This window comes from Oculina patagonica, chromosome 8 (genome assembly GCF_052425735.1).
Source record: "Oculina patagonica isolate OP01 chromosome 8, crgOcupat, whole genome shotgun sequence".
Taxonomy (NCBI): Eukaryota; Metazoa; Cnidaria; class Anthozoa; order Scleractinia; family Oculinidae; genus Oculina; species Oculina patagonica.
In genome coordinates this window covers 7,191,316-7,212,198 of record NC_135765.1, presented here as the reverse complement: position 1 = coordinate 7,212,198, position 20,883 = coordinate 7,191,316, and the positions used below count along the sequence as shown (strand labels likewise).

At 41.9% G+C, this 20,883-nt stretch overlaps 1 protein-coding gene and 1 pseudogene across 2 annotated transcripts in view; both read right to left on the bottom strand.

Annotated features, from left to right (window-relative positions):
* Nucleotides 1-2,665, bottom strand: part of LOC144664123 (uncharacterized) — a 14,147-nt pseudogene extending 11,482 nt beyond the window's left edge. The window contains exons 1-3 of the transcript XR_013572753.1: nucleotides 2,468-2,665; nucleotides 1,245-1,494; nucleotides 602-665 (exon numbers count right to left, since the gene is read on the bottom strand). The product of XR_013572753.1 is annotated as an uncharacterized LOC144664123 (transcript). The remainder of the gene's footprint in view (nucleotides 1-601; nucleotides 666-1,244; nucleotides 1,495-2,467) is intronic.
* Nucleotides 2,666-4,007: 1,342 nt separating this feature from the next.
* LOC144663805 (uncharacterized) lies at nucleotides 4,008-20,843 on the bottom strand. The gene is made up of 13 exons (XM_078524867.1): nucleotides 20,688-20,843; nucleotides 20,091-20,197; nucleotides 19,813-19,919; nucleotides 13,611-13,706; nucleotides 13,128-13,223; nucleotides 11,608-11,693; nucleotides 10,790-10,840; nucleotides 9,366-9,466; nucleotides 8,323-8,398; nucleotides 8,175-8,237; nucleotides 6,581-7,048; nucleotides 5,655-5,736; nucleotides 4,008-4,562 (listed from the first exon to the last, which is right to left on the bottom strand). Exons 1-13 carry the CDS (start codon nucleotides 20,757-20,759, stop codon nucleotides 4,234-4,236), a joined length of 1,734 nt encoding a protein of 577 aa, XP_078380993.1. The 5' UTR covers nucleotides 20,760-20,843; the 3' UTR covers nucleotides 4,008-4,233.
* Between the last annotated feature and the right edge of the window lie 40 nt (nucleotides 20,844-20,883).

Sequence of the window (20,883 nt, the reverse complement as noted above, 5' to 3'; positions counted from 1 at the left end):
TTGTTACCTCGACTGTCTACAGAGCGGACACCTCTCTAAGACGAACAGCTGCGTCCAGTCCTGAAGGTGTCCATCTTAGAGAGAGTTGACTGTACACCATGGAGTTTAATTTCTTTAAGTTTTCCCAATAAATGACCCGAATTTCATGAAGACACTTCCCAGTCGAGCTACTAATGAAGCCGGCAATGCACTTCTTGATCAAGTCCTCAATGCAATTAAGTTAAAACAAGTTTAGGGGAGCAGGGATGGCGTAGTGGTGAGAGCGCTCGCCTTCCACCAATGTGGCCCGGGTTCGATTCCGGCCCAGTAGCATATGTAGTTTGAGTTTGTTGTTGGTTCTCGTCCTTGCTCCGAGGGTTTTTCTCCGGGTTCTCCGGTTTTCCTCCCTCCACAAAAACCAACACTTCCAAATTCCAATTCGATCTGGAATCAGTGGGATCAAGGAGAGCCACCTAGTAGAAGATCCCACTGTAAATTCCCATTTATTTATTTATTTCATTTTATTTATTTAAACTACACTATCATTTATGCCAGACGTACCTTCCCCCTACCTTGTGGTACAAACAAATTGACTACTGAATGTGTAGCTCTAGCCACTTACTCAACAGATATCAACACAACATTAGCTTCTTTAGCCAAACGAAGAGACAGTGCATGATATATGTCTGAAACATTAAGAACAAACACTGGTCAGAAGAAATAAATTCCTTTTTTTCCACATTGGACTTTAGCAATAAAGACAATATATCGTCAAAAGAGCATCCTTTTTAAAAGGTTGGGATTTTAAGTTTTTAAGTTTATTTTTTCTCAAAATCAAGCTTCAAAGTTGGGGGTGCGGCTTATCTACGAGTGCGGCTTATACACGGCTTATACACGAGTATTTCTTCGTGTGTAAACCTAAACGAGACCCTGACGGCTAAAAATATTGCCATTTTGCCCAGAACACCCTAAGCGAGACCTAAAGTCCTAAATGTATACCCCTAAGTGTGATGACGAGCATCCCCCCCAGGTGGTTCTCACCACCTGGTGCAAAAATTCAATTCCAGGAAAAATAACTTAACACTGAACAAAAGTTGAACCCAGTCAATTATGGCCGGCACCACCAAAATATTAGGCTGTGCCAAGAAATTAAAATAATGTACTGTGCTTTTAGGAAATATCTGCACCCATGCAAATTATTCCTAAGGAAGGTCATTGGAAATTCCAAGACAGGGTTGGGGGGGGGGGGGGTTCATTTTACCTACCAACACTTCCAATTGTCCAACCACCACCATGCAAATAAACAACACCAGTCGATTCCTTGCTTGCATCATTCAAAAAGTTTTTTGGCTTGTAAATACGAACGGGAATGTTAGCTATCTTGTCATCCCTGATTTCTAAGAACTTTTCCAGATCATCAACTTTGTTTGGCATCGATGGTAGTATCCACGCATGTACCCACTTTTCATTCTCAATTGGTGACTCTCCTATCCCGATCATTGAAGATGTATAGCCCTAAATATCAGGAACAAAAAATATACCCTAGAATCTCCATTTCTCAAACCTTCAGTGGAAGTGAAATTTATACCTGCCAACTCTCACGCCTTGGGCGTGAGTCTTATGCCTGTGAGTTGAAAACTTCGATCTCACGCCAGCTCACGCTTACGAAACAATTTCCTAATGTTGCCCGTCCCGAGGGTGGGGCATTTGCGTACCTCGGGTTGACCCCCGGGCATTTGGCACGTACTTTCAAAACCGTGGAGTGAGTCGCGTATTTGTGATGGAGGCGTTTATTGGCCAAGACGTGGACTACGTTGCAGATTAGCTAGTTCACGAATGACTAGAGAAGCTCGTGGATGTTCGTGGATGTTTTTAAAGGTATATTTTCTCAATTTTAGATATTTCTTCATTGCTAAGAAGCAACAACTTGTATTATATTCTTATATCACCTATATATCGAGAGATTGAAAACAATTAACCCGGGAGCGGGGCATTTGCCCGGTTCCTTCATCCCCACCCCGGGGAATTTGCCAATTTTTTTTAAAGAAATGCTAATGCCCGGGGGTTAGCCCGGGGGGTGGATGGGCACTGCTGGAATTGACTGATGCATTAAAGTAAAGGTAAAGTCTAGCTGTGTCCGAGCCATGAGGCTCATACAGCCGGAGCTTATCCCGGTTTCCGTAGCATTAAGCGACTAGGAGTATTGCTACTCCCCCTGGATGGGATGCTAGTCCATCGCAGGGTTACCCCCCAGCAGTAAATTCGCCGGTACCCATTTAAACACCTGTGTGGAGAGAGGCACTGTGAGAGTAAAGTGTCTTGCCTCGGAGTCGAGCGCGCTAGCCATTAGGCCATTAGAGACCACTTAGCTACAATACTAGGAGATTAGTGGTGATCTAGCAATAACTGCACATCATTTTAGCGCTGACTTTAGCTAGATACATTAGTACTTCAACTTATTCGTTGTTATCAAATGCAGTGCTCTTACCAGAAACCAAAATATTCGAAAGCTAAGAGCGGTCACTCGCAGACCCCATTCCTGATCGGCAGGCAATCTCTCGGGAATGATTTGATTGAAGTACAATCCAAAGATAATGGCGATCAAGACTGCGACAAATGCACTGAAAATTAAACAACAGTTTGCCATGTTTCCCCAGAGCGTGCCCTTGCTGGTGCAGTTGGTGAAGTTTATCGTACGTTCCAAAGTTTACAAAAGGCGTTACTTTCGTGGTAAGATGCGTCATATATGCTGCATTGTATTATCTTAGGATGATTCCGGGGCTTCGATCAAAGCATTTGTCTTGACTTGTTCAAAAGTAACTTAACCCTGAAGCATTCTTCTTTCCATTGTTTTTTTTTTTTTCATACCTTATGTGCCGAATTTCATTAATATTTTGTTGACTTGGAATATAACGCCATTTATTTCTTCTTCGAACTTTTGCCGTTATTTGGTCGTCACGCAACGCCTCAATTTGTTGAGAGGAGCGTTGCGTGACCTGATTCAAAGAGCCTGCAGCCCTGTTTTTCGTAGCCTCCCACGATCGCCCCCTAAAAACGACTGCGCGGGAGGCTGTTTTTCGAGGGAACTATAACTGTTGTCATGGATAGTAAAAGTACTACTCTTCAAATAGCTGAGGAGCCGAGAGCGGTGGAGAGACTCGGAAGAAGGCTGACAAAAGTCCCCCCTCCACCTTCTCTTCCTATCCCCTTTTCATGCCCCGGGACGTGCCTGTACCCCCCCCCCGGGGCCTGTACTTATAAACATAATCTATTGCCTGCAGATGGATTCCCCGGGGGGGGGGGGATACTCAAAAACGTTTTATACGGGGAGGCTCCGCCCCAAGTTCTAACCCCTTACCCTTTTATATACCATTTTTGACAGAAATTGTACCCCTTTCGTATACCTTTAACTGAAAAAAGGTACCCCTCTCATATACCTGAGAGACATGGCGTGGACTTAAACTAGGACGTTTTCTTGTCATTTTTATGTAGCGCTTAATAAATTACAAATAATACAGCCAGAAAATGGCGTCTGTTCGAAATATTTTAATCAAAGGCCCTTTTAAACGGCCAAATGACAGATTTCCATACCCTTTCATATACTTAAACTCGTGAAATCCCTACCCTTTTATATACCTGAAGCCTGAAAAAAGGTACCCCTTATAGGAAGTACCCCCCCCCCCCCGGGATGGATTCCTAGCAGTTCATGCGGACCAAATAAAACAGGGGGAGAAATAACAACAAAGAACATGAAGAATAAAACACTTCAGAAAAAAGATGCTTTTTCCTCTTCAGGGCTTTTTTCTTCCCCCCTCTACGGGGGGGGGGGGGGGGAGAGGAGCTTTTCTTGGTGGTGGTGGGAGGGGCAGGAGGGTGGTTCGGATTTTATAACTGGTAAAACATTAAAAGACATAACAAGTTCTACAGTTGCGAGATAATCGTAACAAATTGTCTTACTCTTCAAGCTACTGTGCTGGATTTCACTAAGTTAATTTGCGTTTATTAAGGAAACGCCATAAATAGCACAGTTGTCTTTTGTACAAGAGTTCACAGGATTTCCCATGTCTCTCATGTATGGCTTTATTTAAACTTTTTTAAATGAATATAAACAAGTAACGTCTCTGAAATAATGTCTCCTGAAAGATGCACTTTTTATGCTTTTCGCTGTGAGGAAAAAAATTGCCTTTCAATCAAGAAAATCAATTGATCGCTGTACTTTTTACAGTCTTTTTACAGTCCAGTTGTTTGTTCTTGTCATTCACACGTTGTTTTCTTGATTTCATTTAAGTCGCTCTCGTTTCTTTCAGCCCTGCTCTTTTCCTCTCGTTCATCCTTTGCGATTGCAGGCTCAATGTCACGCCCTTTGTCACTCTCTGGCTCGCGGTCACGCGTCTTCTCTCGCGGGCGCTCGCGTTCACGATCCCTGTCACGGTCATTCCTTCGATCTCTGTCACGCTCTCTGTCACGTTCTCTTCGATCGTCACGATATCGATCTCGCGGTTTTTCGTCGCGATTCCTTCTCGAATCACGTTCCGGCTCACGATTCTTCTCCTTGCTCTTCGAGTCCTTACTTCTATCTTTTTCTGCAAGAAATGAACGAGAAACCTCACATTTAACACAAAGACAGATAGTGTGAGAAGTGCAATCTGGGACGAAAGTTGTTGAGACACTCCCAGGAAACAAACCTTCTCCCAAAAAGCACGTTTTCTCCTATCTCCCCTCGTCATATGTCTCCCCCCTCCCCACCTTTCAAATATTGTAACCAAATAACCGTCAGCGAAGCGTTTTTCAACATTGTTGGGGGGAGGGGGGGGGGTGGCTATCTTGAAGACGAAAAAGATATTTTTTCATTTACTAAGTATGGTCCTCTGTTAAAAGCGTTTGTTTTGCTAAAATGTTTCGATACATTTGTCCCTGATTGAGGCTATTTTGTGAAGAGTGGCTCTTCATCCACTGTTCCCATTCGAATTAAAATTTAATTAGCAGTGTTGGTTTTTGCGAAGAAGGAAACACGGAGAACCTGGAAAAAACCCAACCCCGGGGGGGGGGGGGGGTACTCCCATATGTGGCCTATATAGGTATGTGCCGCCCGATAGGGTATGGTTTTTGAGGTTCTCGGTCCTTAAATAGGGTATCATTTTTGCTCATTTTGGCAATTTGTTCCCGGTGTGATCCTTAGATAGGGTACCTCTATTCTATTAGCTAAAATAAACGCCCAGCTAAACGAAAAAAAATGTAAAAACTGAATTTTCTGTTCAGGTATTAGTAAAGCGATTTTGTAAAGATTTGTGTCTTGCCGTGCGCGGTTAGCCGTTATTTGGGTCGTAACGGAAAGCTTCTCCTCCCCTTGAATAGGGTGTCATTTTTCGGTTTTGGGCCTTAAAAAGGGTATCAATTTTCGCTTTCTTTATCCTTAAATGGGGTCAGGGTTTAAGAACCTTGGCGGCACACCCCTATCCGAAATTTATGGGAGTACCCCCCCCCCCCGGGAACCCAACCCACATGTCTCCTGCCCCACACAGGTAGGAGGCAAGCGCTCTCACCACTGCGCCATCCCTGCATGCTCCCGCAAGTTGGCGTGATACCTCCTCGTGTACACCTTAGTTCCCACGCATAGTTTTTAACAAGAGTTTTATTTTCCAAGAACGAATCAAATGCATCATTTATCCAAATACCTGTAGTTTCGGTTGTTTTTGGAGAGTCTGATTTTGAGCCTCCCCGCGATTTTGGCTGGTAGATAGCTCGGTCAGGACGATCCTAAAAAGAACCACAACAGGTAAGAAATTAATTTAACCAAGAAAACGAACAGACAATACCGTATTTACTCGAATAAGCGCCGCGGCGCTTATTAAATTTTTCGCGCCTCAAGTGCGGCGCTTATTCGAGGGCGGCGTTTATTTAAAATTTGGACGCCACAAAGAATCTAATCTTTTACAGTAATTGAAAATAACGTCTTTTGATTGTCAGTATTAATCCCTTGTTTGTCCTGCCGAAGATCGTGGTCTTCACAACATTTACAGAACTACGTATTGTAAGAATGTTGGATAGAAAAACTAATGAGCAAGCGGTAAAACAATAACTTTGAGCTGCAACACATCGCTTTTGATGAAAAGAAGTGTCCAAGTTTGTTTTAGAGTTGCTTTGTTGTGCTGTTTTATGTCAAATGGATTTCCTCAAATAAGCGCCGCATCGGGACTGCGGCGCTTATTCGGGGGCGGCGTTTTTTAACTTTTTTGTCCCAAATGCGGTGTTTATTCGAGGGCGGCGCTTATTCGAGTAAATACGGTAGTCCTTGTTGGAAAAACCCCCAGACTTTTCAACGGTTGAGTTCAACGCACTATAATGACTGGAAGTCACTCTATAAACGTAAATTCTGCTTGCAGAGCAAAAGTGTGACGACTACTTCAGTTTTCATACTTTTTCCAAGTCTGGAAAACGTCGCTCAAAATTTCGCCTCTTCTTCAGATTTTACTGATTTTCTGTTCAATATATCAACACAATTACACATCGCTTTCGAGACGTATCGCACTGATAAGTACCAAACCTAAAAGTGACCTTGAAATTCATGGACTAACGTCGAGACATGTTTTCTCCCATTTACCTTGTTTCGTAGTCGCCGCTGCTTCGCCTCTTCTTCGCTGCGACTTTTCTCCTCTTTTGAAGTTCCCTTGGCTTCCTCTCCTGGAGGTGTACTATCACTAGCTCCCGAGCCGTCTTTCTCCTTCTTTTCCTTTTCCTTCACCGCATCGTTTGTATGCTCTTTTTCTTGCTCTTTACCGTGCTTTACACCCTTGTCAGAATCGGCCGCTTTCGGCAAGGGTTCCCTGTCTTTCGGCTTGTGTTCGGGTTCTCGAGGTGGTCGCGAATCTCGTCGACTGTCGGGTCTTCGGTCCCGTCGGCCACTCGTGTCACTCCCGCTGTCTTTCCGGAAGCGATCATCTCGTCCTCGATCACTATCCGAAGCATCCCTTCGGTCCCTTCGATTAGTGTTTCGTCTGTCTTCCGGGCGTCGGTCGTCAGAGCGTCGGCTGTCGGGACGCCTTCCGAATCTTCCCGATTCAGGTCGACCCTAAGGAAATAAGGAAAAGAAAGGAAAGAATCAAAGTCTCTTCGAGATATCGACGTTTTTGCATGAAGTATGAGTCGAAGGTTTATCCTGTGCATTGTTCTTCGAACTTATCATTACAGTTTCTTTGTAGTTTAATTTAACAATTTCCTATCTTCGCGGAGGAAATGCAGCCATATAATTTTGTCAAAAATGGCTCGTTCGCGCCGGGTATTTATACACATATTCCTTAACATTACACTAATAAACAGTGCAAATTTCAGCGAGATCTGATAATTCTATACTTTAAAACTGCAAGGACCTTTCGAGGCAGTCGATTACGGCAGCGAAATTAGCAAATGAAACAGCAAAATATGCGTTCGACGCTTTGTTTTTGCGACGCTATATTTGAATTGTTATAGTTAGACCGCCGTTCAATGTGTTCAAGGCCGTATCGTTACGATTGCTCCATGAAAAAGCACGAAAAAAAATACGGATATTTCCGACTACTGTCGGAGAAAACATTGCGTAAACAAATCGTTACACTCAAGCTGCGTTTTGTCTAGGCTCGGCGAGGGTCGGATATCAAGACCCAGGATTAAACAAAAGCCACATATACAGTGAATGCTTTCGAATTATATTTAAAGATGAAATACGAAAGAATTTTGCTGTCTTTGACTGAAATTCCACTCGAACTGCGTAGATACTATCGCATGTTGTAAAGCCGATTCATGCAACATTGCTCTCAACGCGATGTAAGTGCTAGTGATTATTTATTCGTGTTTTAGTTACGCAATCCATTGTTTGTGCGACGCTTTTTATAGATCGCCTTTCAGACACACGTGCGTTGAGATAAGAAAGCTGACATGTCACTTTTAAAATTGTTATATAACGTTTGTAAATGTGACAAGACACGTTTTTTCCACGAAATCGCAAGTGATCACCCACAGCGGAAAGTAATCCCTTGAGAAATTAAAACAGTCCCTTGAGAAATTAAAAAAGTCCCTTGAGAGTTTACAAATATGTGGATCCAAATTTTGTCTACTAACCCCTATTCTACCATTTTTGCTAAACAAGCAAAAACGTCGAAAAAAAAGACATGATTTCATCACAAGCAAACAAAAAAATTAAATATTGAGCTATCACCGACCTTTTCTTCCTTTCCTTTCGGTGGCAACTTTGAATCAGATTTGTCTTTTGAAGGCGGAGCAGCCTAAAATGCAACAAAAGTAATCAAAATCGTACTCTGGAAAATTTTCCTTACATCAAACAATACTTTTTTCTTCCCCCTTAGCTACCTTTGTGTCTTTGTTGCCTTTTTTATCCAGCTCATCCTTTCTGCGACTGTCTTCTTTGGTCTTTGAATCTTTTCTCCTTCGAAGTTAAAATTTAAAAAAACACACATCAGTAACAGCAATTGTTTTACATAAATTTTGTAAATGGCATCTCAAAGGCGATGCTTGATAAGATGAACTGATCTCAGAGCTATTAATCACTGTTTTATTTTTAGTTTGAGCTTTTAAAAAGTAGCTGTACTTGTATATTAGTGCATGTTTTCACCCACTTTTTCGTCACGAAGGTATTAATAAGAAAAGCAGTCAATCAAAATTGACTGTCTTTCTGATTGATTGATTGATTGATTAATTGATTGATTGATTGATTGCTTTGAGGGGAGAACTATGTTCAATTATCGGGCAGTACTGTGCAGTGTTCTCCCTAGGATTTTGGGAACGCCAGGCGATACTTGGACTGTGGTTTTCAAATGTCAAAACCTGATTTGCTCGAATTTGCGAAACTTGTTCCCCCACGTTACTATCACTTTCCCAGGTCTCTTTTCTAGAGTAAAAGATTAACTAATAATTATTTTGCTTTGATGGAAAGCTTTTAGTTTCTGTTCTGAGCAACCCGAGTCGGATGATTTCACCGTTCTTTCCAAAAACGCGAGAATTTCGTTTAGTAATACAAGTAGGACAATTTGAAGTGCTGTTGTGTTCCTGTGGCAATTTGATAAAGGTAGCTGCTGTTCAAGGAAACGAATGCATCACACTCACAGGCGTGAACATATTAATTCAAGGGTAAATCACGTTATAATGATTTAATAACGGTGAGAAAACACAGTAAAAAAAGTGATGTCGTCTTTGCTTGTGGATAGGAATGACTATGGTTTCAGATCTCAAACAGTAAGGTAACGTTGTGTTAAAAATACAATTTTAAGCCAGGCGGCAACGATTTTCCTGTGAATCAAGCTAGGCGGCCCGCCTGGCCTTAAATACCTAGGGAGAACACTGCTGTGTAAATTCACTATGTACGTTACAAATAGTAAAAGGTACAGTGATCTTACTCGTCTTTAGGTTTTTCCTCCCTGGGAGTCTGGCCTGTTGTACTTTTAGCACCTGAATCTTTGCTGGAAGACAAACTTGAACCTGAAGATTTCTTTGGCGACTAAATAAAACAAAACGAATTAGATTATTTAAAAAAGACCTAACTTAAAGAGCTGAAGATATTAAACAATTTTTTCTATGCAATGGCTCTCTGAATCTCCATCCTGTCTTTTTCTCGCAAGGAATTTTGTTGAACAAGCTGACCTGTGTTTAATCTTTTCCAACAATAACAACAGTTGTGATACGGACAATTATTGTCCGTATCACAACTGTGCTATGGACAATGACAACTTTTAGCACAAACTTCAATGGTACTGTAGCACAGTATGACACTGCAGGATGTGACAGCACCGCAGAGGCTGCAGTTGTTCGAGTTGTTAGCTCCCCTTGGATACTGTCTTGCTAAGGTTCCTTTTTACTAAGTAATAAAGCTGAAAAATGTGATAGAGCAGTTTTCAATTGAGTGTCGTAAAACCAAAACCAAAGTTATTACTCTAGCCAATCACAAAGAACACAGACAATCCAGTAAACCAATCAAAACTCGAAGAAAATACATGAAGCCGGCACGAAGCGCGGGAAAACGTGCGCGAGCGCGTCATGATTGGTTTTGGTTTTACTTCTGATTGGCTGAGAAAGTGGCGCGAGGGTTTTAAACCAATCACAAAGCGTAGTAATGCAAAACCAATGCAAACGCAAATTACTTTCGACACTCGAGTGAAAACCGCTCTAACCATCAAGGATTAGAGGACAATGTTGTAAGGGTCAGAGTTCTCAGTAAGTTTTAGAGTAGACAGCTGAGATATAATAGTAGGCAGCCAGATAAGCATTTGTTTAACACATAGTAGGCTACATCACTGAAAAGTAGGCGGTTCAAAACTCAAAGTATCGGTTTTTAGCTGGTCGCTGGCACTTATATGAGAACTTTGATTTGGGCAATCATCTCCACCTGCAAGGCAGTGGACACCTTAAGCCGGCTGCACACTAGAGCATCTAGCTGAGCTAATCGCCTCACGTGCTGGCTTGCTCAGCAGATTTCTCTCCTGTACGGACATTTTTCGTGAGAGTTTTACCTTGCAAGGCCTTGAGGAAAATATCTATCGTGTTTGATATTTTTTGCCTCAAGAGGAAAAATGATTAACGTGTGCAGGCGATGTAAGCGACCTTCTCAGCCAGAAATATCAACTGACCAATTAGCACACACAGAATGCTCACGTGATTCAACATGACGGCTTCCGAATCAAACTTGCTAAGCACTTTCCTCACTGTCTGCGGTGAAATGTGCAGTAAGTAAATGGCTGAGCAAACGGGCACGTGAGGTGAATAGCCCAGCTAGTTGCTCTAGTGTGCGGCTGGCTTTACAAGAAGATGACGCAAAAAAGCATACCTTTGTGAGTTCCTCTCTTTCTGGCCTTCTTTTCTTCTCTGGAGTACTACGCTGTGACCAGGAAAAAAAGATGGACATTGTTTCAAGAAAATGGTTTGGGAGGGGGGTTACAATGGATGTAGTTGGGGTTACAATGGATGTAGTAGATGTAACACAACACAGCGCCCCTGGCCGGGGCGCTGTGTTGTGTTCTTGGGCAAGACACTTAACTTTCACAGTGCCTCTCTCCACACAGGTGTATAAATGGGAACCGGCGAATTTACTGCTGGGGGTAATCCCTGCGATGGACTGGCATCCCATCCAGGGGGGAGTAGCAATACTCTCAGTCGCTTAATGCTAAGGAAACCGAGATAAGCTCCAGCTGTATGGCTCGGACACAGACTTTTTGTAAAGCAAGAAAGAGACATATTTTGCTTCATCAGCACTTATTACCAACATATGGAGCAACTGGGAGTACTGGAGATATGAATATGGCCTGCACTCAACCAAAGGTGCCAACACCCACAAAGTTTATGCTGCGTCCCAGAGCATGAAATGACTGGAAGCATCGCCATCCCCCCACCCCCACCCCTTTGATGGGTTACTAGTCAATTGCAGCATTTTTTCAGGTTGCTGGACTAACAGTTTGCCAGTACCCATTGATGTATAAATATGATCCAGAACAGTTCATTATTCAGAACAGCAGTCGGTAATTGTGCTTATGTCTAACTGTACAAGTAACCCTTTAGGCTCTTAGACCACTACCGCAATTCTGTAATTAAAATGGATTGCACATGTCACTAGATCTGACTAGATATATTTTCATGGTCAATACTTACAGCAGATGCAGGTCGGCCACGTGAACTCCTTTTCATTTTCAAGTACTCCAGTAATGGTGTGCTCATCTTTTTTGAATCAGATGAAGCTAGAAACCAGAGAGAAATTCAAAATTAATATAACTGACAATTGGCTAGCAATAACTGGCGGACTACATAAAGCACTTTAGTTCTTATAGCCTGCATGAAAAGAGATGGCTCTCTTTGCACGCCAAATTCTTTGCCTACTTTATAGTTGATTGTCTCGACTGAAAATTGACCCAAAAATTAATTTTTTACTGAGGTCTACAGAGATTAGTGTGGTGTCTTGGATCGGTCCTTACACAGTTTTGAAATAATTTTCCACATGCAAGCTGGTTGCAACCACTATTCAAGTACAGAACTCTATAGAGCAACCATGTGTTAACCCCCCCCCCCCCCACGGGGGGGCACTCCCATATATGAGCTATGATATGGGTATGTGCCGCTGTGAAGGGTATGGTTTTCAAGAAGTTTAGTCTGGGATAGGGTATAGAAATCAGCAAGTTTTGGTCTAGAATAAGGTATCATTTGCTGGAAAACTAATCAGTAGTATGAGGAATTAAGTCCAGAATAGGAATAGAAACTCGTTGTTGATAGATGGTTTTCCATTAAAACACAAACAGTGACACAGTTCTGAAAACGTCAAGTCTGGGATTGGTTTAATTTTCGGTGTCTAGTAAAGGGTTCTGAAATCAGCTGAACGGCATGTAGTATAGGGTAAGGGTTTGGAAGTCCCAGTGGCACAACCCCACCCAAAAAATATATAGAGAACCCCCCCCCCCCTCCCGGGGTGTTACCCTATGCAGTATATAGCATTTTAGGTCAAATCTCCACCATCACTCAAGCTACTGCTCCAAACATGAAGTAAAAACCAAGAGAGAAAAAGAGCTATGCTGTATTAAGACCATATCTCTGTCTTCCAGGTCAATGATCCAGCCGAGGGTTCTAGGTTAGGTGTAAAGGTCAATAGGGAGTAGCAACAGGTCAATAAACAGGAGCCTCGGCAAATTGTGAGAGTTTTCCCATTATTTTGTCAGGTTTGGTAGCTTCAACTGATTTGGGTTTTTGACCTGAGACCCCTGTGCAATCTATAAGGGAATAAATGTGTTTGGAATTGAACAGAAACCAGCTGATCTGAACCACAGAACTTATACCCACTCACACAAATGTGTACCTCCCCCTTCCAAAGCAGAAAGGAGGAGCCATATTGAGGGGTGATGAATGGTCCTTAAAATGCATGTCTCGCAAAATTTTAGCCAAATCTCAGGGGTTTCATCATCTCAATTTTTCTTTGAGGCCTTCTTGGATTCTCAATTTCTTTGCAGGGCTAACAACATCTCTGGCTTGCAAAAAAGATATCAGTCTCGCCGTCTCGCAAAGTCTTGCATTTACCATTCGACACCCCTATATGAGCCTCCCCTGACGGTCAAATGTTTGTCCTGTATTGGATCCTCTCTAGAAAAGGCAATATTTATGAAAATGATTATTTTATAAGTGTTTACATTTTTTTGCTTCAATCTCTTCTAAGTGAGCCTCAATACTTGGTGGTGCTTCTTCAGCTTCGTTGAGAGATTCAATGAATGCCAGGTAGTCTGGATCTAGCATTAAAATAAAAATGTGTAAGAAATCAAATAGTCACAATAATGTCAATCTCACACTAAGAGTTGATCACAAGTATAAAACACGAATTCTGCATTATAACACACACTAAAAGGTAGCTATGGATTCTGTAGCACGGAGTGACTAGGAGTTTTGCTACTCCCTTTGGATAGGATGCTACTAGCTATAGTCCATTGCAGATTACTCCAAAGCATTCTGTCAGGTTGCTCCAATAATTCATTGGTACCCATTTATGATGCTGGGTGGAAAGAGGCACTGTGAAAGTAAAGAGTCTTGCCCAAGAAAACAGCACGATGACCCCGGCTAGGGCTCAAAAATGGGCCTTCAATCCACAGTTTCAAATGGGCTGTAAAAAACTAACATACCTTCAACGATAGTTCCAATTTTAGGATCTTTTTTGGCTTTTTTTTTAGGCACTGCTTGATAAGGAGCATACTCCACAACAGCTGGGTATTCCACGCCTGGTAGTAAAACAGTGATCATGTTTATTTTTATTAAAATAATATGCAACTTTATAAGGTTAAGTCTGTATTGAGCCTGAGTGTCCCATTAACCACTCAGAATTTATCCCAGTTTCCATAGCATGAAGCAACTAGAAATATTTCCGGGGGGGTAGGGGGGGGGGGTACTCCCATATATGGGCTAGAAATGTATGTGCCACGGGATAGAGTATGGTTTTTGTGGTTCTCAGCCCTTTATTAATTTTAGAGTATCATTTTTGCCCCTTTCAGCATGATTGTGTCTCCAGAGGGATCCTTAGATAGGGTACCTAAATTCTAACGGCTAAAATTATTTGGGTCATCACAAAACGCTTCTTCTCCCTTAGAATAGGGTATCCAAAACTTTTGGGAGTACCCCCCCCCCGAGAAATATTTATACTCTTCCTGGATGGGATGCTACTCTATTGCAGGATTTCTCTTCAGAATTGAATTAGCCTGCGTTGCAGACGAACAAAACCCCGGTTATATCCGTCTGCGAATTAGAGCACAAAAGCTTGTTCCGGCCCCCGCGTGTTACCAGGGATTTCTATAATAACCTCTGATTGGCTTTTGAATAGGGCCGTTCTTTCGTGCGCCGCAATTGGTCAAGTGAATGTTGTGAAACCATAGTTACGCGTTCGATGAATACCAGATACCAGTTAGGTCAGTTACAGTAAAAACGTTTTTGTCATATAATTTGTACATTTGCCGTTCGCTTTTCACTCGTTTAGAAAGGACACTATATGTTGTCAGCTGTATTATTTGGAGGCGTTTTAAGTTGAGAGACTGTCGCTTTATTTATTAATAGCAAATGTGTAGAGGTCATAGTCACGGCTTTTCTGTTTGTATATTTTGACACCTCTGTTTTAAATTTGTCATAAGGCTGCATTCATTATGTATCCTACAGGGGGGGGGGGGGGGCAGAGGATTTTAGGTGGGTTCTCAAATTTTTAGAGCAAAAAAAGGGGGGATATGAAAATTGTTTAATATCTCCTGGGGGATGCTTATTTTTTGTAAGATTCTGTCTAGCTTTTGTAATAGTTTTAAAAAGTGAAAAAAGAAATGATAAGTACAGCAGCTTCTTTCAAGGATTTTAGGCAACAAGGGTACCTCTATTACCGTATTTATTCGATTAAGCGCCTAACCTCGAATAAGCGCCCACCTGGAATAAGCGCCCACCCTGAAGGCAGAAAAAGTTAATAAGCGCCCAGCCTCGAATAAGCGCCCACCTCCTCCCCCCTAAAAAAGGATAGGTGGTACATGTATGTACCCAATGAGATTGAAATTAACAAAGTACTACTAACTTAAAAAGAGTTTCCCTTGTTTTCTTAGTATTTTACAGGAACGTTCAACGAACACTTATAATTCTGCTTTGGTACATCTTCAAATTTTGTTGTTATTTGTTGTTTCATTGCAAAATAAACTTACTATTTACTGAAAAATAGTGAAAATTTAATAAGCGCCCAGCCTCGAATAAGCGCCCACCTCGAATGAAGCAATGAACGCCCACTCTCAAGGTCCAAAAATTTCAGGGCGCTTAATGGAATAAATACGGTATTCTGAGAGACTATAGTACCTATTTTGAAGTTTTTTAAGTAGTGTGCCTGGCCTGTAGATGTAATGTTTCGATACAGTATAGAAAGTAAAACATCTAAAATGGAACCATTTAATGCAACCTCAGAAAAATGATAAGATAAGGAGAATAATGGCACATGTCGCACTTGAGAGGAGTGATGCTGAAAACAAGGGTGAAAAGGATGGCAACAGCGGAGATGAATCCGTGTATAAGTGTGATAGTGAGAGTGATGATGATGATGAGGTTGTTGCTTTTGTCAACGAGAGTGACAGTTAAATCCAGGTTCCTGTCAATACTTCTGGTAGTACTCGTACACGAGCTGGCAGGCTATCTATACCTAATTCGCGCTACTTACTGGCTGGTATAGGCATTACATAAACAGTCCAAGCTCTCTCAATGTTCTTATTAAACATGTACATATCTTGAAATTTCAAACATATGTAGTGTACTATTATACAGATATTTATTTTGATATTTCTTGAGAGGGAGGAGGGGGGGGGGGTATTCTTTTTTCGGCTGATTGCTTGGGGGGATTATGAAAATTTCTATGGACCTTGGGGGGGATATAAAAAAATGAGCCGCTGAAAAAAAAATCCTCTGCCCCCCCCTGTAGCATACATAATGAATGCAGCCTAAGTAATTAATATTGCGGTATGTCTTGGAACATTCATATTTGTAAGATATTTGTAGAGCTCTCAAAATATTCGCTCTGGTCCTAAATTTTCCGTGAAGATGTCGACTGTACTTGCATTCTGCATTTGTAATGTCGGGTTGGGCTGTTTATTGTGTTGCAAGGTGTGTGGCTTTTCATCACGGATGACGGATGTGCATTGTGTGAAATTCTTTCACCACAAGACAAATGTAGATTACTTAACATTTCTTCCACGACCTTTTTGCTTGTCAGTTGTGTTTGCTTCTTGTCGTTATTGTTGTTTTCTTTTTTTTATCAGGTTTGTCCGAACTGGCTGCTTTTTTACCGCTTCAAACGCTAATTCTTACTTATCTGCTGTGATCGCCGCCAAGTTTATTTTGTATCTGTTATTCATCAAAAGCGAAATTATGGTGTTATGAGATCCATTCGACCAATCACGACGCATGAAAGAACGGCCCTATTCAAGAGCCAATCAAAGGTTATTATAGAAATCCCTGGTAACACGCGGATATAACCGGGGTTTTGTTCGTCTGCGACGCAGGCTAGAATTGAATTAATGTCACTACCCATTTATACACCTGGAAAGAAAGGCACTGTGAGAGTAGTGTCTTGCCCAAGAACATAACACAATGACCCAGGCCAGGGAAGAAACTTGCACTCCTCACACCAATCAGTCTGTAGTCCAGGCCCTGGTTGCTCGATAGCTGGATGACAATATTCACTGGATAAATCACTATTCGCGCCAGTCCCTTACAAGAGCGAGTATAAATAAGAGCCCTGCATCTCTTGTCGGCCCAGTTCGCGTAAGAATCCTTCGCTTCTGTTACCTGATGTGTTGTAACAGCAAATGTTAAACTCCGTTTTGGCCACTGTTTTTCAAGCTTAAGCATTTCTTCGACGCCTTTACACTTCTGCAGCTATCCAGTCCCAAGTCCGGCACTATCTGGTAAAGTAGCGTCGTGTATTTATCTGTTTTCGTCATTTACTGGCTTGTTTTTAATACCACGTGTTCCCTAGTTAGCTCTCGTTTGTGCAGCGCTTTTTCCTCGGTTCCCTCGCTTAAAGTTTGCACGCTTGCACTGTTGTGAATGTTTATTTTATGCGTGCTTCGCCTCGCAAACTCCGGGTTTGTGAAGTGCTTTTCCCGTCGGTCGGCTCCCGACACATTTTGCACACGTTTATTCGGTTTATTTGTTATGTCAGTGTGCTTCGCCTCGCAAACATCGGGTTTGTGCAGTGCTTTCGTTTTGCACACGTTTATTCTGTTATGTTAGTGTGCTTCGCCTCGCAAACATCGGGTTTGTGCAGTGCTTTCGTTTTGCACACGTTTATTTTGTTATGTTAGTGTGCTTCGCCTCGCAAACATCGGGTTTGTGCAGTACTTTCCTTCATTTTTGCACACGTTTATCTGTTATTTTGGTGTGCTTCGCCTCGCAAACATCTGGTTTCTGCAGTGCTTTCCTTCATTTTTGCACACGTTTATCTGTTATGTTGGTGTGCTTCGCCTCGCAAACATCGGGTTTGTGCAGTGCTTTCCTTTTGCACACGTTTATTTGTTGTTAGTGTGCTTCGCCTCGCAAACATTGGGTTTGTGAAGTGCTTTCCTTCATTTTTGCACACGTTCATCTGTTATGTTGGTGTGCTTCGGTCCCTTTTGCACAAGTTTATTTGTTTTGTTGGTGTGCTTTGCCTCGCAAACATCGGGTTTGTGCAGTGCTTTCCTTTTGCACACAGATATTTGTTATGTTAGTGGGCTTCGCCTCACCAACATCGGGTTTGTGCAGTGCTTTCCTTTGCACGCCTTTAATTTATTTAGTCAGCGTGCTTCGCCTCGTAAACACCGGCTTGTGCTGTGCTTTCCTTGGCCCCTGTGGAATTGTACGCTTTTATGCTTTATTTGTACTTGTAACTGTGAGGTTTTTTGTTGCGTACTTTGCAGTGCAAACTTCGGGTTTGCATAGTGCTTTCTACTTCTTTAGCTTCCCTTTAATTTGTACACTGGTTTGCTTCGTTCCTTCCGGTGTAACTTATGTTTCGTGTTGTTTGCCTCACAAACAACTGGTTTTGTGAAGTGCTTTTATTTGGCTGTATTGCTTTTTGATGTTTTGTTATGCATACTTTGCCTTTCAAATTTCGTGTTTGGGTAGTGCTATTCCCTAGGCGCCCATTTTTTAATTTCATTGCGTGAGTTTTTTCAATGTGGTTTCTTTGTGCGTGTCTCGCCTCCCGACATAGGTTGGTGGAGTTCAGTTCAGTGTCCCAATTTCCAAGTTTTGAGTTTGCACGCTTGAAGATTTTGTAGCTTTCTAGTCTGGATTGGATTTACATGGTTCCCATTGTCTCCCCTTGTTTTTTGCCCTAATTATTGCTTTATTTTGTTGTTTTCCTGTCATGTTTTCTATTTTGCGTCATTTGCATTTAATTTGGTGTCATATCGTTAGCTTTCTTTTGTTTGCCAGCCACTTCGCAGCTTCTTTTGTTTTTTCTTTTCGCCACCGTATTGTTTTACATGTTTTGCTTTGGCATATCTGTTTGGGTTTTCTCGACAGCAAAGTTCACTGTTTTAATTAACATGTTTCGATTTTACTGCCCTATTGTCCTGGGCAATTTTTCTTTTCCTTTCTTCCCATGGTAGCCTGAAAGGGTGTCTAATGCCCTAGTCGGATTACTGACGCTCAGGCTGCCATCCCTTGGGTGGGTTCTCTCGTGCATTTCCAGCGCCAAATATTTTTGTCCTATGCCATGTACATTTATCCTGGATTTTCTGTATCTCTAGTTCTGCCGCCCAAGGGAAGGCAGTCTGTCCTCAGTTGCTTTATGATTTGTCTTTGTGGAAAAGTGCTCGGCTTTAGGCCGGGGATAGCGTACTTTTGCTTAGATAACTGCACGTCCTGTCCCGGGACATTTTTCTTTTCCTTTTTTTTTTTCCCATGGTAGCCTGAAAGGGTGTCTAATGCCCTAGTCGGATTACTGACGCTCAGGCTGCCATCCCTTGGGTGGGTTCTCTCGTGTATTTCCAGCGCTAGATCTTTTTGTCCTATGCCATCTTATTTATCCTGGATTTTCAGTACTTCAAGTTCTGCCGCCCAAGGGAAGGCAGTCTAGTCTCAGTTGTTGTATGCTTTGTTTGTGTGAAAAAGTGCTCAGCCTTAGGCCCTGGAACCTAGTTAGACCTTGTCAGCTAGATTGGTTAGTGTCTTGCTAGCCTTTCGTCTTCAGTTATGGGTTGCTGGGTAGGATTTTTCTGGTTTGAGTTTTGGGTCTTTGGGTTTGAGTATTGGCGATGTCTTGGGTCATCTGGTTTTGGGCCATGTTATGCGCAGACTTCTGGGCGCGGGAGCATATCTCCATCTCTTATTAGCGAGCGTGAAAGGGACTGTCGCGAATAGTATGCTATTCGCGCCAGTCCCTTACAAGATCAAGTATAAATAAGAGCCCTGCATCTCTTTTCGGCCCAGTTCGTGTAAGAATCCGGGCTGTTGTGGCCGAGACCTGTTGTTTATTCCTTTTGCGCTTGCCTCTCTATGCTACCGTGCTTTTTCATTTCCCACCCTCCCTCACCCTTTCCATTTCCGCTTCCAACTTACCAAAGCGCGGTCGCATAACTCCATCTCTTATTAGCGAGCGTGAAAGGGACTGTCACGAATAGTATGCTATCCACTGGATAAGTGTAAGCAAAACATACTGTGCTTTCCACTGGATAGGGATTTATCTAGTAGATAGCGTTATCCAGCTGGGGCCAGTGTGCTATTCATTAGGCTGCAGTGCTTCCCAATTAATTAAGAAGATGAAGTTGAGCATAATAATCACAATTAATAATTATTTTGTCATTTTAAAAGACAGAATATTATCAAACTTACCTCTGCTGTCTGCAAAACAATAACCATCAAATTGATCTCGGAATGTTATTATATCATCTCTGTTTTTAAAGTTGATGTAAGCTCTTGAAAAAGATATGGGACCAAAGCTGTAAAAAGATAGTAAAAAGCATACATTAGCCGTATGTTACTAAGTCCACAACCCAAAATGTACGTACCAGTTATCTGTGTAGTTGTTAAGTCAGTTCTATTCATAATGTACTGGCAGTTTTGAGCAGTGGAAATGAAACTGAATAAAAAGGGAATCAAACTCTATATACCTCATTTCACTGCCAACAAAATAGAAAAAGTCATGCTCGGGGAGGCCGCCAAGTTCTTCCTTAAGCTGTTCTTCAGTGAGTGATGGAGGAAGACGACGGATAACAACCTGAAAGGAAATTGAAAAAAGCTAGATGTAGTTGCTCCGAACATTTTATGTAGGTCTCAGATCTCCTGACCACAAGCAGCACAATTAACATGAATCAAAGGCCGAATTTGATGTTAGGAAACAATCAAAACAAATTATTTAGCACAAAAAGTTGTTAATAGGGCTGGGAATTTCTACCCATTTAGACATTACTGTTTAAAGGCTGCTAATTGAAACGAAATAAAACTGCCTTGAAAAATGGCAAGCCCAAGCAAGGCAGTTTAATTCTGATGAACATCCTCTGTATATTAGTTTAACTTAATTTATGACAAATATATTTTATAAGTTACTATAAATTTGGAGCTAATTTTTATCCCTCTATAATATACCAAGATAAATGCATTTCCAATTTTCCTTAGCTTTCAGAAATACTCAAAGCAAATTCCGCTCTAAACACCGCAGCTAAATTTAAAATTAGTACAAGAAACTCCGAGCAATTCAAATAAAATACCTTTGTTGAAAACAGCAGCTTTTCCTTCTTGGTTTTGGAGCTGGATGTCTTCTCGACTTCACTTTTCCCCATTTCCAAATCAACGTTCAATTCCACTCTACGTTCGCTGTGTCACAACTTCGCCATCTTTGTTTTGGAAAAAGCTAGTGCCAGTCTCTCATCATGTGTTGGAAATTTCGCGTATCGTGATCATGAC

Excerpts from the sequence above, each read along its gene's own strand:
- LOC144663805 (XM_078524867.1), bottom strand. The coding sequence starts at position 20,759 with ATGGGGAAAAGTGAAGTCGAGAAGACATCCAGCTCCAAAACCAAGAAG. Across the intron at positions 19,920-20,090 it reads TTTGTTGGCAGTGAAATGAG|CTTTGGTCCCATATCTTTTT; the intron begins GTATATAGAGTT and ends ATCTTTTTACAG. Across the intron at positions 9,467-10,789 it reads AAAGAGAGGAACTCACAAAG|TCGCCAAAGAAATCTTCAGG; the intron begins GTATGCTTTTTT and ends TGTTTTATTTAG.